This window comes from Caloenas nicobarica, chromosome 19, assembly GCF_036013445.1.
Source record: "Caloenas nicobarica isolate bCalNic1 chromosome 19, bCalNic1.hap1, whole genome shotgun sequence".
Taxonomy (NCBI): Eukaryota; Metazoa; Chordata; class Aves; order Columbiformes; family Columbidae; genus Caloenas; species Caloenas nicobarica.
Window position 1 is genome coordinate 10,010,001 of NC_088263.1, and position 22,474 is coordinate 10,032,474.

General features: G+C 46.9%; 1 protein-coding gene across 1 annotated transcript in view; it reads left to right on the top strand.

Annotated features, from left to right (window-relative positions):
- The window catches only part of LOC135996694 (disabled homolog 2-interacting protein-like), a 37,728-nt gene extending 30,010 nt beyond the window's left edge, over window positions 1-7,718 (top strand). The window contains exons 4-5 of the mRNA XM_065648863.1: window positions 5,729-5,847; window positions 7,628-7,718. Coding sequence (XP_065504935.1) covers window positions 5,729-5,847; window positions 7,628-7,718 — 210 coding nt within the window. The remainder of the gene's footprint in view (window positions 1-5,728; window positions 5,848-7,627) is intronic.
- Window positions 7,719-22,474: the final 14,756 nt, after the last annotated feature.

Here is a 22,474-nt window from a genome sequence, read left to right on the forward strand (position 1 = left end):
GTCTCCAAACTCGTTTTCTCCGTGACCTGCCAAAGGAATCTATTTTGACAGGGTTTTCTACCTGGGCTCCCTCATTCGTCCCCTTCTCGGACACTGAACTTGTTCAGGCATCTTCCCGTGGCCTGTCTTCATTTCAATCACAGCTGCATTGTCAAAGCAGGATGAATGTAATGATTCACAGCTGATAGTGAGTGTTGAAGTCATTATTATGCTACAAAAAGTATTGTGAAAGTTTTAATTTATAGGTGTGGAATAATTGTCTGTCAGCTGGGGATCATCCCCTTTAATCTGAAAGGAACTCGTTCGCTCCATATCTGAGGTTTTAAAAATACGATCCTGATTGGAATCTGTTGCTCTCCATTGTAAAATAAATCTCGGGCGTGTACAGCGCATGGGAGACTGTGGATGTGAAACTTAGTGCATTTATTGAAAGTCAAATGCTTAAAACTATGTCATAAGCAATTGAAGGCTCTGAACTCATAGGATGTGTTTTCAAAGTGTTGAGTAACGGTTTAGCTGTGTATTTCCTAGACTTGGAGTTTTTGTTTAAAGTCGTCTAAACTCTCAGGAGTCTAATCCAGTGAGGATGGTTCTTTAAAAAATGCTCAGAAAATTGTTGTGGGATTTCTTAGGAGTCTAGAAATGACTTTTCTACCCCTGTCCTTGTATCTCACATTGGGTATTTGCTGAAAAGTGGGGTATCTCCCCCAGCAGTACGATGGGTCCAGGTCTGTAGTAGCTTTCTGAGGAGCTGTGTCTGCAATAGTTGCAGGCAGGTCTGCCATTCCACAAGGAAAAACGGGCATTTTTCGAATGCAAACAAGGTATCAGCAGAGCTGCTAGGGGCTGACGTGTCGGGTTTTACAGACACGTGGTGCGTGCAGGTGCCGTTCGGAGTCCGTGATCTCAACTGCGTGAACAAGAGCGTACAGCAGAAAGAAGCCATTAAAATGCTGTCTTGGAAATTGTTTGAGCAGAGCATGGTATATACGTGACGCCAGCCGTCCTGGCTGGCTTTCCAGAGTCCAGATTCACTTGGTTAAACATGCAGGCAATTACCTGCAGTAAAACAAACTTACTGTGGCGGCATTAGTTTGTTTCTTAAAACCTTACTTGGAGAAATGTCTTTTTACGTTATTCAATTTTAGTCTTTGCAGTAACAAGTCCCAGAATATGGATTATGTGATGCATTTTGTTTGCTTTCTAAATGACTGCCATAATTACATTACAAAGCAGGCTTCCGATACAGTGTGAATCTTTTTTTTTCATTTAGACATCGCTGGGACCTTCAGGGACTATCAGGAGGCACTTTGCAGAGTCCTGAGCTCGCCAGGACACAGTTTTTGCTCTGCTGCAATCACAACCTGTCACGGTGGTTGCCAGCACTTGGGTTTGACTTCTGTTCAGCGGTGACAGCTTTGTTCTCGGGGACTAAAGGTGCTCAAGAAGCTGATTTGAGCACAGTTCTCTAAGAGGGAACAGAAGAAAGCAGAGCATAGTGTCTTTTTTCCTGCGTCCCAAGGAGCAGCAGAGTCCTGGCATGGCCACCGCAGGGCAGGTCCCAGGAGCTGCTTCTGGTGGGATTGTCCTCGCTGAAAGTTGTGTGTATCAACAGTTTGTCCTCTGGGATGGGCGACTCCACTGTGCCACTTAACTACGAAAACTGTTTCACCGCGTTGAAATTCCTTCCCGGGTGGCATCCTTGCTTGGCTTCAGCAAGGCAGGTTTTTTCTAGTCGCTCCTCTCTTTGGGTAAAGAAATGTTTTTGTTCTTCAAGGTTACTTGCATTCTACCTGTATCTCTGTTTCTGCATCGTTCATCCCTGATTGCTCAATTACCTTCTCCTACATTCCTGAGGAATATTTATCTGTCTCGTTCGGATCGGAGATGTTGACAGTATGATAATTATGGAACTGTGAACAAATAATCCTGAGTAGTGTGGGTTTGTTTTAATAGGAGAACAAAAGAATCCAAATGGAGGAATCAGGTGATCCCTGAACAAGAACGGCTGTTGAATTGCAATTGTTTTCCAGATCCTTCCTGGCAGTTCTACTCCTTCATTCGGACTCTGTTAACGTCTCCCTGTTCCTTGTGCACGTCACACACAAGTGGCTGGCGCTGCTTGGAGAGTGCAGACAGACACTTCCCAAGTTTTCTGTGGCTTTACCATAAGGCCTTGGCTTGCCTGAAGTTTTTTGCTGGTTTTCTTGGTCAGGGACTAAGGCTGAGGGTGACTATTCAGAGGCCGGGAGAGGAGTCTTTCCCTGCTAGAAAAGAGCCAGAAAAGGAACAGAGTGAAATTCTGCAAAGAAAAATTTAGCTAGTATTGGGAAAAATATCCTGAGAGATACGTGGCACTGAGAGCTGCCAGGCTACCTAATTGTTTTTCCAGGCAGTGAGAGAAGACCCTGTGACCAAGACATTTTCAACAAGATTGGTAAAATCTTTACAAAAATAGAGCATAAGCAGCCATCCGTTATTGGCCAGAGGTGGAAGGGGATGAGATGTTATGTGTTGAAGCTGTTGCTTCTTCTCTCTGTGATTTGCTGGTACTTACTTGCATGTATTAGATTTGCCATATTCATAATTAACCCTCAGTGCCTCTCATTTGACGTAATTCCAGTTTTCATGACCTAGACAGACCCACACTGCCCCCTTGGTGACCTGTGGGACGTCAGCGCGTCTTCATCTGATTTTTTCAAATGGACTGAACCGAGTGTTTCCAATGACACTGCAAATTGGATTAATCTTTTGCCGTAGCAGGGCAGTGTTGCTAAGCAGCACTTACCAACAGGAGCAGTTTCGCGGTTGCGGGTCCGCTCCGCGCCCTGGCTCGCAGACTCACCCTCTCGTGTGCTCAAGGGCTGGATCTCCGTGTTTATTCTCTAATCCGGACGCCAGAGCACAGGTCTGACCACAGCCCATGCAGCAGTAGGATCTGAGCTTGTGTTGCCATCTGTCACTGGCCATGCAATGGTTTTGCAGCTATTTTTTCATTCTTTTGGGTTTTATCCTGATTCCAAGACGCTTGTGTCTCAGAGGGGCTTTCCCTCTTAGTAGTTTGATCTTTTCTAGGATGTTTTTACTGGTGGTAAATGCTGCCTGCGCATAGGAAGACACAGCTCTGCCCTAGACAAGGTCTCAATATAAACAGAAAAGCATATAAAGAGCATGTAATATAGAGGGCAATACTTTAATTACGGAACTCCCAAGAATGCAGCTGGGCTAGAGGAGCAGGCAATGTTCCTAGGGTAGGATTAGCCTCATTTGTCTGCAGATCAGAATCAAATGTTGTTTAAAGTTATAAATGAAGAAGAAGAAATGGATGATGTTCTTATGATCTCACCAGGAAAGCACGGCGGTCACACCCCAGGTTGGATTCTCTCTCTCTCATGGTTGGGGAGACCAACTCCTCTCTCTTTTTTTTCTTCCTCCATCTAAAAATTACAGAAGGCAGAAATTCATACATTAGATTTCTGATCTCTGGCGTGCTTTGGAGGTGCAAAGTATTGCTATAGCAGCATAATTTATCAGCATTAAAATCTCTGACATATCATTCTCCCAAGGAAGCTAGCAATGAAAACTGCAAACGGCGCAGTGTGATCTCCTTCTGGTAGCAGTGAGTGTAAAACCAATGGGGAACAGAAGGAAAGTCATGTCGTACCGCAGCCCGAAGTTCTGATTTCCACATCCTGCACGAGTCATCCAACAGTTGTCGAGATGTGAAATACAAGGCAGTGAAAGAAAGCTGCGATCATTTGCCACAGAAAGTATTTGGTATTTTCTTTATCAATTCCCTGTCTAGAGTTCAAAGCTATTCCTGGATATGAAGAAGTGGCTTGATAACATGATGACATATTTCTGGCCAGGCTGGCAGCGATAAAGTCCAGTCTGTTGCTTCTGGGCAAAAACTGCTCACCAGTGGCACTTAGGGAAATATTGTATGATTGGCCAGTTGTGTATTTTAGATCTTTTCCTTCACAGCAAACACTGGTTAGTCTCCATAGCAGGCCTGATCGAGCCAGAAGAACAAGAGCATGAGGAGTTGGTATCATGAGCATGAGGCTGATATCGCAGTGATCTCACGAGTATGGGGCTGATATCGCAGTGATCTCACGAGTATGGGGCTGATATCACAGTGATCTCATGAGTATGGGGCTGATATCGCAGTGATCTCATGAGTATGGGGCTGATATCACAGTGATCTCATGAGCATGAGGCTGATAGCACATGAGTGTGGGGCTGGCTAACGTCTGAGTACTGAGGGAAATGTCATAGTGGTGTTCTAGATAATGCAAATCCTCAAATGTGCTATTTCATAGTCACTTCTCTGTACTATAAAAATTCTCTAAAGGTATTCCTCATGGACAAAAAACTTCTGACAAGAGCTTTGTTATCTTATACATTGGCTTTGAGTAAGATGGGTATAACCTGATGGCCTGTGTTATGTACATGATGCTATTTCAATCATGCAAATAGCTCCTGGAGAAATATTCAGTTCACATGAATGCGTGTTACATACCTCGCTTGTAAGTAAAGTGGCACTTAATAAATGTGAAACACCTTTGGTTATCTAGATGTTTCAAATTCTTGATGCGCTTACAAACAGGAAAGTCACTTCCATAACAAGAGCCACACAGGTTGCCCCAGGAAATTTAGCGAGCTGAGAAAGACACAGTGTGACCCATGAACATCCGAGGTGGGGAAGGAGTGTTTAAATAGCACAAACAAATGACAGGCTAGAGAGAAGTCAGACTGTGATTATCTTCCTGCAAGACATAGAAAGGGTATTAATTTACGTTGCAGAACTCAGGTTGTGCAGGGCTTCGCCAAGTTGTTTATATGTAGCTAATTTATTTCTTTGGGATGACCACGTGTAAAAGGAACACTTCTTTAAGCTTCACCCCCAAATCCTGGTTTCTCTTTAAAATGCTACCCTGCTTTCTCTGGCTAACGTGCTTGACCCGCTAAGACTGTTCTCGTATCTGTAAATGCTGGACACCATGGTAGTATTATACTTTTATTGCCTTATTTAGCCAAGAGATTAAATGTAATGTTCAGATTATGTAGAACATTAACTCCTAACAATAAGCAAATAACACATTAGAAGCTTTGCTATTAAAACGTTTAGTGCTGGCTCTGCTGTGGAGCACTATAGGAACTGTGACCGATGTTCCATGCGGGAGGAGAAGGCTCCATACATTCAGCGCAAGGTCTCTTTCTCCTGTAAAGGTAGTGCCTCTAGCTGCCGAGTCCATATGCCGTGTTTATACATAGGCTATAGGATATTTTTACATGTAGCTAAAACACCTGAGTCCAGTTCCGCCAGCCAAGGCTGAAAATCTGGGGGTTTTTGATCCGGCAATGAAGTTCTCGCCCGTCTCCCGCTGGCTGCGGAGTGGGCGGCGTGTGCGCCCGGGCTGGGCCGTCGCAGCCTCTCCTGGCGTCGGGAGCCGCGATGTGCGAGCCTTGTCTTTCAGACGGTATTTTTATGTGAGCTGATGGTTGCCAGGGCAACGGAGGCTTCGGGGAGTCTCGCGCCGACGCAGCGGCCGGGCCTCGGCGAGCCCTGGGAGCAGATGTTGGCGGCGAGGACGGCGCTGCCGGCAGCCGCGCAGCGAGGGAGCCGCACGGGCGGGCTGCAGGGGGGCAGGAGAGCAGGGCCAGCGCTCCGCTCGCTCTTACCCCTCTTTTTGTTGTAATTTAGTATTCTTGTCTCACCCCACAGGGGTTCCTCAGCCGTCGGCTTAAAGGCTCCATCAAAAGGACAAAGAGCCAACCGAAGCTCGACAGGAACAGCAGCTTTCGGCACATTTTACCTGGCTTCAGGAGCGTGGACAATGAAAGGTAAGGGAACGTTTCTCGGAGAGCGTGTGAGAGAGGATGAGGATGTCGATTTTTCCAGGTTGTGGTAATATCCTGCTTGTCTTACTCCGAGCAAGGGCCACATCTGTGATAGAAGTAGACTTGCTTAATTGCAAGAGGGGTAATTTTAATTTGTTGGCGAGTATGCAGTGCAAGCCCTGCCTTTTTAGGTTGAATAACATGTGCAGAGAAGCCTGACTGCTCTGCTTTCTCTTCCCTAATAAATCCTAAGTTGATGCACCAGTGTATAAATAGCACATAGATGCAGTAGCCAAAGCCGAGCGATGCAGGTGAGGGAGGGAGGGGAGGGATGCTCACGCGCTGGACCACACTGAACGTTACAGGGTTACACATTGTATGAACAATAACATAGAACAATAACAACCATAATCTCCCCAAATCCCCCCTTCCCCACACGCGCGGCTCCAGCAGAGCCGCAGCCTGCCGGCATTAACCCACAGGGGTTCTCGGCGTGTGGCCGAAGCTGCTTTTTCTGTGCGAGCCGTGACGGGCGTTCGGTCCACGAGGGATGCGATGCAGGGAACGTGCAGATGGATCGAATGAACCGTTTGACGTGGGATGGCCAGTATTGGAGCAAATTGCAAGCGAAGGAGAAATGAGACCTTGGGTTTGTTCTTCAGTTCAGTTAGAAAGTATAGTAGCTTTTTAGTGGATTCATATGTATTTATGTATGTGTAGATTTATGTCAGTGTGCGCATTGGACAGACACACATTCCAGGTAAATTTATGTGTAAATTCACATGCAGATCAAGGTCATGGTCGGGTAAGACAAACTACGTTTCTAACCACAGAAACAAATGAGTGGGTTTGCTTCCAAAAGGAAGATCTTTCAACCTTACGTGACTCATTTTGGGGAATGACACACAAGTATTGAAGTGCCAAGAAAAGTCTGTATCTGAAAATGATGCCAAATTGGACATACACTGATGTAACCAGTTCGTAGCAGTGGCATTTTAAAATATCAAGAGGGTAATTTAGAATCCATTGAGTAACTGCTTCACTTTTAAGAGCAATGACAACTTTTACTTTGTTTTAACTATACTCATTCATTGGAGGGGTCGTGATTTTCAGAAACCAGCAAATGACAATTGGCCATCTCAGTTTTTCCTTACCTGACCTATTACAGCCTCCTCAGCTTTTTCCTTCTGGATCCTGCAAGTAAAAGGACTGTGCTGGTCGGTGCAGAGTGATATTTCAGGGGTTGCTGTCAGGGAAGACAGAGCTGGTTTGATTCTGGTGCTGCAGTTTTCAGAACTGCTCGAAGTAGGGCACTGTGTTCCGTACGGCGGACCAGCCAGTGGAGCCGGGTGGCCGGGAATCTCCTACAGTGCTGCTGCTTCACTCCAGGAACAGGCAAATTAGACAATGCCTTCTTTCTACCTAGATGAGTTTTGTTTCTTTCTGTGAATTGGCAGTATAGGACATGGGAATTAACCGTTTTGGCCGGCCCTGCAGCCAAAGTCATCTTCCCAAATTAAGCCTCACGATGTCCCTGGGCTTTGCTGGGCAGCGGCCGTGCAGATAGAGGCACCTTTGCTGCAACTTTTCTCTAAAGGGATTCAGTGTGTGGCTGTGGTGCATTGTCAGTGTAGAGCTTAAAGGGTGGGTTAGAGGAGAGGTGGCGTTTGCCAGCCTTGAACAAAACCCAAGGATTTGCTGGTATGAGTATTTAGAATCGGAAAATGAAAGGCTTCCATTAGGCAGGTATCGCTCATGAATACACTTGATCCGTGATGCACAGACGAGCCCTGATCGGGAGGACGCTGTCTGACACAGGCAGCTTTGACAGCGAGCTGTTCACCCCGCCTTTCGCAGCAGTGTCGGATCGATAGCGTGAGCATCCTCCTGCAGAAGCTCTTGCCTTAGGTGCTGGTGCTCTCGGAGAGGTGAAAGAAAAGCAGCAGCTGGGCTTCTCTGTCATGCATCGAGGTTTTGGTTTTTTATCTTCCTGAACATTCCCATCCTCATCTGCTAAAATACACAATATACTCACCTCTGTATATGGAAGGGTTTGAGTCTTTTAGATCTCTCATCCATTTTCTGCTGTCCTTCCTTGTCTTTCTTGAAATCCAATAATTGTTTCAAAGAAGCATTTGGTATCTGAATATTTGCCTCTTAAATATTTGATTCTTGACTCCATCTTGTACCCAAGCTGATTGTTCGCGAACTGCTCCTTTGCTCGTGGAAGTAGCCGGTATAACAGCGTTCTGTGCTGGAGCTTTGTAGAATTTTTGCTGGAGATGCTGTAGCAAAAATGAATGGTGCATTAAATGCAGTCAAAGCACTCAAGGTGGAAATACTGAGCTATAGTAGATCATAAATGATTCTGTTATTTGGCTTCTGTGTATCTAAATTGGTACTGTATCGTGTCTCTTAGTTTCTTTATTTTTCCTTTTCTTGCATGTCCTGTTTATTCTACTGTGTACAGCAGATGCATATGAGTATATGATACGTGTGTAAACATGTACAGCCAGCTACCAAGCTGGACGTGGCGCGGATGCAAAGCAGAGGATATGAACAAACATATCTATGCTTTTTATCGTGTGTGTGCATTTAAATACAGCACATACATTTAAAATGGAAAATTACTACCTCCTGCAATAGTGAGGAATTTCTACATTGTGAGTTTTATAACAAAGAAAATAACATGAAACGTTGGAAAAGTCACAGAATGTCTCACTGGCACCAGCTCAGAATCGCCTTGTTAATTCGGTGCCGGTCCAGTCTGGGAACAGGGAGCAGCTGGTTCCAGTGGAGTCTTGCAAAGCTGAGCTTATAAACAGGGGGGTTGTGTCCAGGAGGGGCCGGCGGCTCTGAAGTGGGGGTGACCAGGGTGCGGGGCCCCTGCTGTTTGTGGTTCGGCCCCGGCGTGTGCGGCTGTGTTCACAGCAGCTATGAAAACTTGGAGAATTCTGGTTTAGCAAAACCTCGGCCAACCATTTTTTCTCTATAGAGAACATCTGAGGAATTGCTCAAAGTGATGTGATAGGAAAGTACACTGATTATAGTGAAGCAGAGCTGATGTTTGTAGAAAAAATACGGTTGTTTCTTATGGTATTGGATTTTACATTGACTGAGAAGAGACCTTTTGTTTGAAAAAAGGTGGAATAAGGGGTTTGCACCAACTCTGGTAAATTACTGTGGGGTTCACATTGATGTAGCTGGCCAAATTTTGCCACTCTTTTGCATGCTGATTTTTTACTAGGAGTCCTATTACAGCTATAGTAATAAAATTATTGATCGTGAATAAGAGAAGCAAAATCAGACCCAGTATAACTGGTATTCTGTACGAGAGGTGCATTAATCTGGTACAATCAGTTTATTTCAATGTGAGATTTAAAGGAGGATTGTGGAACGAGCGCTCCTTTCTGTTTGTTGGCTGGTCCAATTGCTTGCTGGAGCTAAATAAAGCGGCTTTTTGCTGACAATGTCCCCTGCATCCTGATGTATTACAGCAGCTAACAAACTTAGGTTGAGAAGGTTGTTCTGCTGCAGTTGTTAATTATTGTTGTTAGCGCGTTTCTGATTGGTTTCTTGTTGTAATGACCTTTCCAGTCACTGCTGGCACTTCGTTACAGTCATCTTCTAAAAAGAATTTCTGATGGTTTGTCAGGAATTTAGAAAGTAGGTTTATATGGGCATCGATTAAAAAAAAAAAATCTAAATACATGAACTCGTTCCCATGTCCCGTGGGACATCCTGGTACCTGGCACGTCCTGGGCCAGACCCCTCCAGCCCGTCCTGGTTTGGTGTGTGACCCGTGTGCTGGCGTGATCCCCCAGCCGATCAGTCCCGCACCCAGAATTAATTTAATGCTGAGGCACTCTCCATTACTAACGTTTGTGATTATTTTGCAAGGGGTTTTTGGTAATTCCAGAAGATAACATTCTATTTAAGCTTTTTCTTGGCACTACAAAAGTCTGAGCATATGGTTGATTGTTAAATGAGCCTCAGCCTTGGAAGGGATATGGCCATGCATTAATAACAGCAACGGCTTGCACTGCTGCTACGTCCTCTTTAAACTACTTTTATTTGTATCCCATCAAAAATTTTTGCTTATAACCCACCCAGGGAAGAGGAAACATGCAAGTCTAGAGCTAATGCCGCCTGCTGAGTGGGTTTTCAAATGTTCACAAAGCTTATTTTGATGCGATAGGAGAGCATCAATAACTTCTGGATGTCTGTACCCTTACAGTAAAATTAGTTTGTGAGTTCTTTTTAGATCTAATTATCATTTGTTTATTCCCAACAAACTGGATATGCCAAATATTTTTAGGCGTGATGAAATTGGTTGAGTTCGATGAGAATCTGGTGGGTGCTGCGTTACAAAGGATGAAGAAGTCGCTGTTTGCTTCGAGTCGTCCTGCAGAGCCCAGAGGGCACCAGGGGCTCTCGGGGCTGCGTGGAGAAACGCCGGAGAGCTCGATTTCCCTTCTGCCTCCTTCCCAAAACAGCGCCAGCCAGGGGAGCTTTCCATGTAGGCAGAGTTACAATGGTAGGTGCGCAGAGAAGGGTGACACTAACAGTGTGTTAAGAATGGTTGCAGGGGCCTCTGGTTTTCACAATAACGAAAATATTGTGGGGAAGCACTGCTGAGTTTGTATAGGGAAACGATTCGGCGCTGTCAACAATAACTGAAATGCAAATAAAACATCTTGCAAGGTCGGAATGGGAGCAGCCAGCAGGTCAGGCCGTCTGCTTTCTGTGCAGAGGGACACGTCTGTCCCCACCGTCCCCCGGGCAGGGACCACGCGGAGGCGAGGGCCCGAGGACTGAGGGTGGCCTCAAACAGGACCTGCACTTATAGCAAGGCTACTGTGTCCTGAAATATGCAAATCAGCCTTTTAATGGGGTTCCTTTGCAAAATATTTCTTGAACCAGAAAGTTAATTACTGATTTCTAATTAACGGCTATGTTAGGAGGCTAGAGTAACATCAGAGAGAACTGCTTCGAAGGAGAGATGCAGGAGGAAATTACCCGTTCTCCCCAGAAACTGTTTATGTTCCTCATCTTCTTCTCATGGTACTAGGAAGTTTAGAAACCGCTATTCAAATATTTTTAAAAGGGTAATGCTCTTACTGGAAAGAGGGGATTTTGGAGGTTTTATTGGGGAAGGCATTGAAACAAAAAATTAATCCTTTATATAGAGAAAGACTAATATTGTGCTTTGCAAAAATAATGTGCAGTATGTACAGTTCCGTTATACAGGTGGTGTATCTACAAGGTTGCAGCTCAATGGCACCAGCCAGTGCATATAGAAATATTTATTATAAAGTGAGGTATGAACTGTTTCTCCTGGTAAATTGGCTTTTGCACAGGCGTGCAAATCCGTGATTTGTATCTGAGGCTACCTGAGGGAAACATATTTATATTTGCAAAAAACCACATCAACACTTCCCCTTATCCTACACATTCAAACTTCCTAATTCAACAGGGAGGTTGTATCTAATATCTTCAGTACAAGTCCATATCAATTCCTAGAAGTTTTCCAAGCTGTAGTAAAATGTCAAGGAAGGGCTAAGAGGCTGGAATTATTTTAATAGCCTTCCTCACATTTCTCCACTTCCCAGCTTCCTACCAGTGCAAACAAACTGCACAGTGCCCCACAGGGTCCAGCTTGCACTTTGACTCGACTTGGAGTCATGTAGCAAAATTATAAAATCCTTCCTGCTTAGGCATATGCAGCGCCATGGGATAATTGGCTTCATGCATCTTACAATTAGCTTGCAAAAATACGTTTTGCATTCCTGACCTTTTCTCTATAAGCAAGGCCATTGTTTCACTGTCCTGCTTAATTACAAAATATAGTGTTGTGTGCAGATAGAGATGACATCGTTGTATCGTTGGCTCTAATTTGATGAGACATCATAATGGGGAGTTTTCATACTGAGGGCACTGAATTAGTGTAGCGTGAAGCCACATTTTTCTAAACCTACTAAATAAGGAGAAGTTAATTTTATGCTCTATCTTCTTGACGTTTGTTATCAAAGCATTGTATTACAGCTGCAGATGGTTAGCATTTGAAGAATGTTTGGTAAATGCCGACAATCGGAAGGCATTGTTCCTGCAGCGGAGGATCAGGTTGATGAATGGGTAGAAGGCTGCTCTCTTTCATTTCCCTGTTCCCGCAGCCTGAATACATATTATTGACTGGTTGGTCATCACCCGGCGGACGGGACGTTGCGGCGCATCCGTGTACACCTCGGGGTGACAACAGATAGTTGTGCGCGGATCCTCTGGGCAGAGTCTCTGAGCGAGGGCGACGGTTCAGTTGCGTCTTGGCTGATGGTGCCTCGATAGTTGTCAGATCGAAGACAGATGCTGCTACTCCCTTGCATCAACGTTTTGTTTCCAAACAGACCGTTTATTCTGACTTTGCCCTGGTGAGATTTTCACGTGCGTGAATTTCAGTGCAATTACATTAGCATTGCTCTTCATGTCAATAGACTCAAAGAAGAAAAAAAGCGAAAGAAAATGCCACCAGCGCAGCTGAAGACACTTTCTGTTAGTTTTAGACTCTTCTGTTTGCTTTTTTAATTACTATTTGTTGACAATAAAAACTAAGATACTTCTGTCCCAGGCACACAATGACAACTGCTCCTGATGAAAACATCACTTCCAGTCGAAGAGGACGAGTCTCGCTTTCCCCAGCCCACGTGTTCCCCTCGCAGCAGATCCGGGCAGCACAATCTTAGGAAGGTCGGCAAGTTGATTCAATGGGAAATTCTTATTTAGGGGGGTGATTTTCTCTTTGGTTAGGGCACAGAACCAACTGATGTAACTGCAGAGTAAGGGGAAGATGGCAGAAAAGGGACCTTTCCTTTCAGTGGCAGCGTGCAGTTGCATTTAATTACAAATAATGTCAAACTGGACTCTCCATTTCTGCCTCTAGTGCTGCGTAGACACCGGGGAGGGACAGGATCCCCACCTGGCGTCTGCCCCAGTTTTCCATCTGTCAAAGTGGAATTTCCTGCCACATAGGAGAGATACATTGCTTGATGGATGACATTTTTCTGTCCCCTGCTCTGTCATTTCTATTGGTAATTAGTATTAGCAATAAATATCTTTCTCTCTTGGAAGGAAGAAACGTTTAAAACCAAGTTTCGCTCTGTTCTTTATCAAAACTCTGCAAAACCTTGATTGGAAAATCAGCGTGAGGGACGAAGAGTTGTAAGTGAACGCGTAACAACCGAGGTGGGCCAGGTTTTCACGGCTGTGTTCAGAGAGCTGGGAGACGTTGATGTCCGACGTGTAGCTCCTGTTATCCAGCTCCACATTCCGTGGTCGTGCGCAGAAATCGCTGATTGTAGCTGGAGGCAGCCGGAGCGTTGAGCTCGCTGCTGGCACTTCGCTGTGCGGAGCTCTGGGGATAATGATGTTCGAGACTTGTGGATGTAAAATAACGATGTCAAGTTCATCCATCAGCTGGGAGGGAAGAAGAAACCAGACTGAGGAAAAATATGCTGCTCTGTCCTTCCTCCTTACCATACTCCTTAATAATGCCTTCTGATGTGGAGCCTCTTCTTAAATGATTATTAGGGACGTTTCAAGTAGATTGTTCACATATGGAGATCTTCTTAAGATACTGATATTATGATCTTATTCATCTGCTTGGCAGTGCTTGTAGTTTTAATTTTCAGTACAAATACAGAATGTCCCGGGTTCTCTTCAGCAAAATTCAGGTCAGGTGTGATGAAAAGAAGAACTAATTTTAATTGAATTAAACCAGTGCATTTTAGCTGGAATTAAAATACAATTTGTTTAAAAATACTTAACTGGTTTGAATTAAAGCCAGAAATATGAATTTAGCTTTAATCCATGTGTGTTATATAAGTAATTAGATGAGAGAGGGATGTGGCGTGTGTCATATGTGATTGAGAGAGTGCGGGAGGGTGGCATTCATTCACAAAATGATGTAGATGTAGCAGTAATTATAAAGCCATAGGTATTATATCCAGCTGTCCCCTTTGCTCACGTTGACAAACGCCTCTGGGCCCCCGTGCCCCATTGCTGGAGGGGACACACGTCCCTTGGCGCCGCGCCGGGCTCTTCCCCCCGCAGCTTGGGGTGGGCGTCACGTCAGTGACATCGCTCTGCTGAACGGACCTCCGGTAGTTCAGAGTTTGCTGTCCTTGCTGTGTGGGGAGATTTGTTCCATTATGGGTGTGTTTTTTGCTGTACGGTACCACTCGAAATGATGTGCATGTATACAGAGAGAGAAAGAAAAGGATTTTTGTTTGTTTGTTTGTGAGAGCAAATTTTTTTAAAAAATACCTTGCTTCTGCTAATTGAAATGAAAGGCTGAGGGCTGCTATGAGCTCATCTCGGCATCTGTTGTTTGTCCTCTCCTGGGCATCACCCCCCTGGGCACCACCTGTCGGGACGTGAACCCGGCGGCAGGACGGGCGCTGTGTGACATCCCCTGGGTGGGGGAACGTGTCTCTTGTGGTCCGTGTGACATCCCCTGCCCGGGGGAACGTGTCCCTTGTGGTCCGTGTGACATCCCCTGCCCGGGGGAACGTGTCCCCGTGCTCCGTGTGACATCCCCTGGCCAGGGGAACGTGTCCCTTGTGGTCCGTGTGACATCCCCTGGCCAGGGGAACGTGTCCCCGTGGTCCGTGTGACATCCCCTGCCCGGGGGAACGTGTCCCCGTGGTCCGTGTGACATCCCCTGGCCAGGGGAACGTGTCCCCGTGGTCCGTGTGACATCCCCTGCCTGGGGGAACGTGTCCCCGTGGTCCGTGTGACATCCCCTGCCCGGGGGATCGTGTCCCTGTGGTCCGTGTGACATCCCCTGCCCGGGGGAACGTGTCCCTGTGGTCCGTGTGACATCCCCTGGGCAGGGGAACGTGTCCCCGTGGTCCGTGTGACATCCCCTGGGCAGGGGAACGTGTCCCCGTGGTCCGTGTGACATCCCCTGCCCGGGGGATCGTGTCCCCACAGTGCCACCTGCGCAGCCGTCGCTCCCGCTGGGTTTCCCTCCAGACACAGACGGATTCTGCAGCCAGCGCCGGGGGACACAGATGCTTTGGGGCCTGTTCTCAGTTATCCAGTTCTCTTGAATCTGTGATAAGAAGAGTCTGGATTGTGTGTGTGTTTGTGGTTCAGCTCAGGACTGTTGTGAAGGGAGGAGACACTTGCAGGGTGTCATTTCTCCTACACCTTCACGTTCTCAATCAATGGAGGAGACTGAGGGATAAAGTTTGCCTGTTTGGGAGCTCTTGTTTTAACTTCTGTGCTTTCAGAATATCAGGTTTGCATGGTTCAAAAACCCCATTGCAGCATTTTTTATTTCTTTTCATACATGCTGAAATGTTTGCTTTACTGCTCTGCCTTAATACTTTCGATCGCTGTCGTGACATTGTTCATGGTTACCCTATATCGTGGCATTTTCGCTATTCCTTTTACTAATGCTCCAAGTAAACGTGGAAGCGTGTGTTGTTTGTGCAGTGTCTGCGCTGGCGAGCACAGAGGGTTTGACCAACAAGGTGTAGTTCGTGGGGTGACACCGGGGTGTGTGGAAGTGCCCTGGTGGGCGCTGGATACCCAGAGGTACCAGTGGGGAACACGAGCGCTCCCCGTGTTTCCTGAACGGGATGTCACATCTGCAGCGGCTCTCGGCAGGAAACCTCTCCAGCTCACTCAGAATTAATTATTCACTGAGCATCACTCAGACCTTATGGATTAGGGAGCAGGGAGGAGGGTTAGCAGGGGGTGGAGAGAAGATGGAGCGATCTGGATTGCAATTAGTATTTAATTTCTCTCCTTATTCCGTATTTGCTTAAATTGGAGATTGCACGTTAGAACTAAGCAAGGATTTATATCCCAGCAGTGCAAGCTCCATGTGCACCAGGAGCTAGCAAAGCCACTACAGTCCTCAAGGAGAGAAAACAGGAGTTGAAACATCAAGGGAGCAAGTTTTGCTTAGAAAACGCTGCAAGAGAACAGCAGTGCCCAGGCTGCCGAAGCAGGAGCACTTCCCTGGCATTTCCCACCCTGATGGCAAGAGCATGTAGATACTGTCTCTCTCCATTATCTCCTCTGGGCTCCCGGTTGTGGCGGATCCATCGCGGACCCCGAGGCCCCTGTGTGCGCAGGACAGCGCAAACCCCAACCCGCGGGTGCATCGCCCAGTCCTGGAGAATGAAACGTTCCGTTTAGTCGTTACAGAAATGTTAGCCAACGGTTGCAAGTCTGCTTCACTGGTGAGATTGTGTCTAATGTTGAAACCTCAAGGGGTTTTCTTGATTACAGCAGTAACCACAGTCTGGGTCACACTTTACAATAATTATCCTGGTGTCTGAAAGGTTGTTAGAAAGTCCCTAGGGGAAGGAGCCCAGTTGCATCGCAGAATTTAGAGGTATATGCTGGCAAACCTGCAGCACTCAAACATTTATTTTAGTTCTTTTAATTGCTTTCTTGCATCTCCACTCTATTATAAGCTCTATGAGCCATCTAGGGAAGTAAGTCTAGCTAAAATTAACCTCCTCAATCCTCCGTCCTTTAACTAGTTACTCCTGGCTTCATTTACACAGACATTTGAGCCCTACGGAGTGGGTAATAATTTTGATTCTGTTTTAACATGTTCAACAGAACATGTAACTTAGGAAAAATCATCAGCTGACTTCTGCATTTGATATTTTTTTTAGCTCTCATCTCTTAAATGTGGCTTACGATCTTTATATAACATTGCTGCTTCCCAAGACTGTTGGCAGCTTCCGTGACACGCGTGCATAAAGCAATTTTGGGTCGTTGAGTAAAACCTGCAAGAAAAGGGCAAAGAATTGTCTTTTTTTTTCATTATCATGGCCTTCTTGTACCTGTTCTGACATGTACTTGAGAGAATTTTTCGTACTTGATGCCTTTATATCTAAAGCTCTCTCTGTATAAACCAAGTCAGAGTGTCTTGCCTTCCTTAGATAAAGTCACTCACATTGAGGCCACCACTCGCTTTATTAGTGACAGTTCCACCCTCTCACACAACGGGCAGAGGTGCCCCCCACTCAGAGCAAACGTTCTGGTAGCCGGGGAGGGACACAGTGACAAGAGCACGTCAGAGTGACAGTGGCCCAGTGCCTGGCGTTGGTTTGCAGTTGGATTATTCCCCAACTCGAGAGCTTGGTTATCTCTGCTGAATGTTGGTGTGGACGATGCTGAGAGCAGGAGCCGTGGCTGTGAGAGCCCGTGTCCAGAGCAGCAGCCGTGGGGACAGAGGCTCCGGGGCTCCATGGGGACAGAGGCTCTGGGCTCCATGGGGACAGAGGCTCCGGGGCTCCATGGGGACAGAGGCTCCGGGGCTCCATGGGGACAGAGGCTCCGGGCTCCATGGGGACAGAGGCTCTGGGCTCCATGGGGACAGAGGCTCCGGGGCTCCATGGGGACAGAGGCTCTGGGCTCCATGGGGACAGAGGCTCCGGGCTCCATGGGGACAGAGGCTCTGGGCTCCATGGGGACAGAGGCTCCGGGCTCCATGGGGACAGAGGCTCCGGGCTCCATGGGGACAGAGGCTCCGGGGCTCCATGGGGACAGAGGCTCCGGGGCTCCATGGGGACAGAGGCTCCGGGGCTCCATGGGGACAGAGGCTCCGGGCTCCATGGGGACAGAGGCTCTGGGCTCCATGGGGACAGAGGCTCCGGGGCTCCATGGGGACAGAGGCTCTGGGCTCCATGGGGACAGAGGCTCCGGGCTCCATGGGGACAGAGCCTCCGGGGCTCCATGGGGACAGAGGCTCCGGGGCTCCATGGGGACAGAGGCTCCGGGGCTCCATGGGGACAGAGGCTCCGGGGCTCCATGGGGACAGAGGCTCGGGGCTCCATGGGGACAGAGGCTCTGGGCTCCATGGGGACAGAGGCTCCGGGGCTCCATGGGGACAGAGGCTCCGGGGCTCCATGGGGACAGAGGCTCTGGGCTCCATGGGGACAGAGGCTCCGGGCTCCATGGGGACAGAGGCTCCGGGCTCCATGGGGACAGAGGCTCTGGGCTCCATGGGGACAGAGGCTCTGGGCTCCTGTTCCCCGGGTGCTCCCGCAGCCCAGGCACGACATGACCTGCTACCTTCACCCTCCCTTTCCACCTCTGAGGCTTCTCATCCCTTCTTGTCTCAGAGGAACATATCCTTTTGTTAAAATGAAGTGATATAGAGTCAGCATTACACAGAGGAATGAGTTATAAAATAATGGGGCTAATAAGCATGTAAAATAACGTGACGGTACAAGAGTGCAGTCTACGGAACAGCAGCTGCAGCAAATATATTCAGGTTATCAGTGTGTGGCTATTTTGTGCTGAGAGGGCTTAGGTGTAATGAGAGTTACAGCATCACGGGAACTCTCGGCAATGAATAACGACATTTTCCAATAACAACTTTTAGAAGTGAAAGAAGTCCCGTGTGTGAATGTGGCGCTGACTGGCAGCGCGGGGATCTCCTCTCGCCGCCCTCGCGCCAGCGGCAGCAGATGTGGGTTTGGCAGCGCCTCCTGTGCCGCCCGGAGAGCCTGCCCCGAGCCCCCGGCACAGACCCGGGGCTGTTTGTGCCCCCGGTCGCTCGGCCTGTGTGTCCCTGGGGAGGATTCGGCACTGGGGTCACCAGGCTGGTTTCAGGCAATCAAACGGTAACTCAGTCGCTTTAGTCCCTCACCGCTACCTGTGGTTTGAGGACTCATCGGAAATTTCCCGGGCTGACTGTCCTGGCCTTGGTGTTCTCAAACTCGGGTTACATGATTTATTTTTTTTTCTCCCCAATTAAAATGCAAAACAGGACTTGACCTAAATAATTCCACCAACCCACTCATATGTCTGAAGGTTTTGGAAGTATCAAATTCCCTTGAACATTTAAAATAATTCCACAGTCCCTGATTTCACCCAGCCCATTGTCCTACATTGTTCCAAATCAGCACATGGCATTCCTGCTCCTGACTCCAACAAGTTACAGGGTAGCGCGACGTGTCAGTATTTTCAGAATAGGACGAGTACTGCATCACCTGCATCTCTGGCATTTTTATTTTCTCCTGTGTGATGTATTAAAACCACAGACCTTGTCACCAAGAAGCCAAAGAAGCATCATTCAGCTCTGAGTAGTTTTTCTGGACACTTTTCTTCCTTTTAGATTTTTTTTCTTTCTATAAATGTCAGCACCCAAAGAATGCAGGATTAAATTTGATTTGTGCTGTTGGTATTTGGTATATAAAGAATAACAGTGTTTGGTATCAGTAAAATATATTGGAGAATTTCACTCCTCCTAACTGCTCATCCTTAGAATCGAGTTAAACATAAATAGATCTTCAAAACCCATTGTGTGCCTCTGTGGAGATTAGGGCAGGCCACCTGTTCCAAACAGTGATTAGCAAACTCTAATAAATATTGTCAACTGGCATTGCAGCTATTTCTGTCATCTGGCCATTGTTTACAACAAAAATTATTTGAGTGACTAATCACACCTGAGGAGAAAAAAAGTCAAATTCAGCAGTTTGTGAAGATTACTTAGGGTGGGCTATTTTGTCCAGTGATTTTATCTACCATTTGTATCAAAAACTACACGGGAAAATGTTTTATCTCAGTCAAGTGTCTGGCTCTGCGCGTTGTTCGTTGTGCTCCTTCTGATGTCATGGGGCTCCAGTTTTTCTGTCATGGCACCCAATTCATAGCAGCCGTCTCACAGACCTATTTTAAAGGTTCTCCGTGTTGCTCCCGTGGTCAGCTTAATTTTACATTAACTAGAAAGAGAACCAAGCCCATTGGTAGGAGTTTTGTCAGCGGTGGCCCCTCATCCTGGAGCTCCTCTTTGCTCGGCCGTTTTCCGTGGTACATGAGGTCACGTTATTCCGTGTCAATAAATTTGCAGAAAAATGGAGCCTTTTTGTTCTGGCCATAAGCTGCTCTCTGCTGAGCTGTAACAAGCTGAGAATCTGCTCACTGGTGAATGGTGAGATGGCAAAACGACGGTTTGCCCGCCCGGCGCAGACACGCGAGCACGGCAGGGAATGAGTGGGCCGGGCTGGGGGGGTTGTACAGCCCTGGGATTCCCAGCGAAAGGACTTGCTGCTAATTTAGTAACACGTACATCTGATTTTCAGTTTTCTGGAGCAGGTGGGAAGGAACGCGGCCGGTTTTGCTCTGAGCTTAGGGAATGTTTGTTGCTGCCACTGTCTCTAGTGGCTCGGAAAGGCGGTGACTTTCCCTGAGTGCACCGTGTCACCGTCCTGCTCTCTGCGCAAGGGAGGGCTTTTCCACAATTGGCAATTACAGCTTTTCTTTTAAATAACACGGAACCAGACCGGTCTGCTCCCCCCAGACTCTGCAGATGGGCAGTGGTTTGAATCCTGCTGGAATAATCCCTGAGACTAAATATAGAACTGGGGGAGCCATCGGGTCTGGGGCGGGAGCCGTCATCTTCCTGCACAAACTCAAATGCAGCAAATCAGAATAATTTCTCCATTGTGATTTCTGCCGTTCGCTTTGTCTCTGCTTTTCTTCCCCTTTGCTGCCCTTGCACTTCCCGTAAGGGAGCTTGTAACAGCCGTGTAGTGAGCACTTGAATGGCTGGAAAATCCTTTCATAGCAAAGAAGATGTGATTGTTACTTATTTATTTTATTTTTGGTTAATACGACTGGAATACAAATGGGGCTTCAATGCCTAAGGGCCTTGCATTCTTAGAGTAATTCCTTATGACATGTGTCAGGCTCTGTTTTATTCAGGTGGGTGGTAGGATATTAAACAATAAAGCAAGCTTGCATTTCTCTGCAACTGTATTTATACGCACACTCCCTGGCACAGAGGTGCTTATTAGTAGAAGGTTGTATCCACACCAGCTATACCCAGCCTGAAACGGTTTGCAAATATGTGTGGGCTTTAAGAGAAATCATCTTAAATCAGTCAGATAACCTAAGGCCAGAGGGTCCTTTCTGCCTCATCCTTTGTCCAGGCAAAGATGAAGCTGCAAGAGACTCTGCTTAAGTAATGCTCTAGATGAAACGTTCGTGTCTGAACGGAATATCGATTTTCTAATTGCTGTGCTGCTGTTAAATGAGTCATTAGTGAGGAGCAGGGGGAAAGCAAACTTGAACGTGTTGCTGGCTTAGCTTTGTTTTGTCTCTGCTAAACACACCTGGGGTTTTATTGTGTGAAATTCAACAAATGCGGTAAGGTGGAATTATTTTTTTTCTGTATGACACGGCCACGGCGGGTCCTGCGGCAGCAGGGCGGACTCGCCGGGGCTGAGCCCCCGCTTTGGGTGGACGTGGGGACCCCCGGTAGAGCCGGGCCCAGCCCTGGGGCGGTTCTCGGGGCTGCAGGAGCAGCCGCCGTCCCCGCGGCGGGGCCGAGTCGGTCACCTCGTCCCGTTCGTTTGTCTCGGTGACAGCCCAGCAGAGAAACCAGCCTTTCTGGCTTTTTCAAAGTCTCTGCAGTCTCTGTGGTGAAATCTTTACTGCAACGAATATTCTTGAGACAATGGAAATAACTATTGGCTATGCCACATCTAGCCAATAAATGCTATTTCTTAACATAGTTTCGGAAAATACAGTATATGTTCATGTGTTCAAACACATCCTCTAGGAGAAAAATAGCTGCTTTATTTTTCTGAAGATTAAAGTGCCAAATCAACTAATTACTTTTCTTTGAGAACTTCTATCGTATAAAACACATACTCTCTCAGTGAACTAAATTGATTTATATTCAGCCATTAATTCTTGATAGCTCATAATTTGTAGAACAACAAAGCTACTTGGAAAATGTGCCCTACGAAGGGACAAACAGCTTTCTGAGTAAGATAGAAATATGTTGGTGTGGAAAAGAAACGTGAGTGCACGGGGGCTGCGCTGGGGCAGCTGTTAGGAGCCGAATTTCCAGTGAGCTAAAGGGACAAATGGTCCTTGCCAAGGTGACAGATCCAGGTACGTGTCCGGCAGCGGGACGGTCGCTGGTGTACACGCAGCACTAATGCTGCACGGCTCTGTATTTTTTCCCAAACTACTGGATGCTCTCTGGTGTTACTGTAGTTCAAGTCTAAGTATGTAATTTAATTAGGTACCATAACCTTTCCTTTTGGGAGGCTTTTCCATTGGCTTAAGAATATCTGAAATTTCTCCTAATGTCTCTGTTGGTCTCATTTGCATTACCCACAGAAGATAATTTTTTCTTTTGTATTAGAGGAGTTTAGAAAACTAATAAAATTACATTTGGTTTCTTCCAGTATGTGCGTCACTGACTGGAATTGAGATTTTGAAAATGAAATTGGAATTCGCCTACCTCTGTTTCGGGGTAGTAATAAGACGATGATAGAATAATCCAGGCATTAGGTACTAAACTGCTGGGTTTTGGCAAATGACTGAGATGTTATAAAAGATTGTGTCTGACAGGAGGATCCCTCGGATGATGTGCACAGATCGGGGGCGGAATCGGAGGCTGGGGGGTGTGGGAGCCCCGGACGAGCCGGGGGTCCCGCTGGGTCTGTGGGTGCCGGGGCAGCCCCGTCCCTCCCAGTAATAAACGTGAGCAACTAATGCGTACATTTGAATAATGTTTCTCTCTTACGTTGGATTTTAGGTGAGGTCGCAGGCTCTGCCTGCACGATTTTGTTTGGTGTGTGTTTTT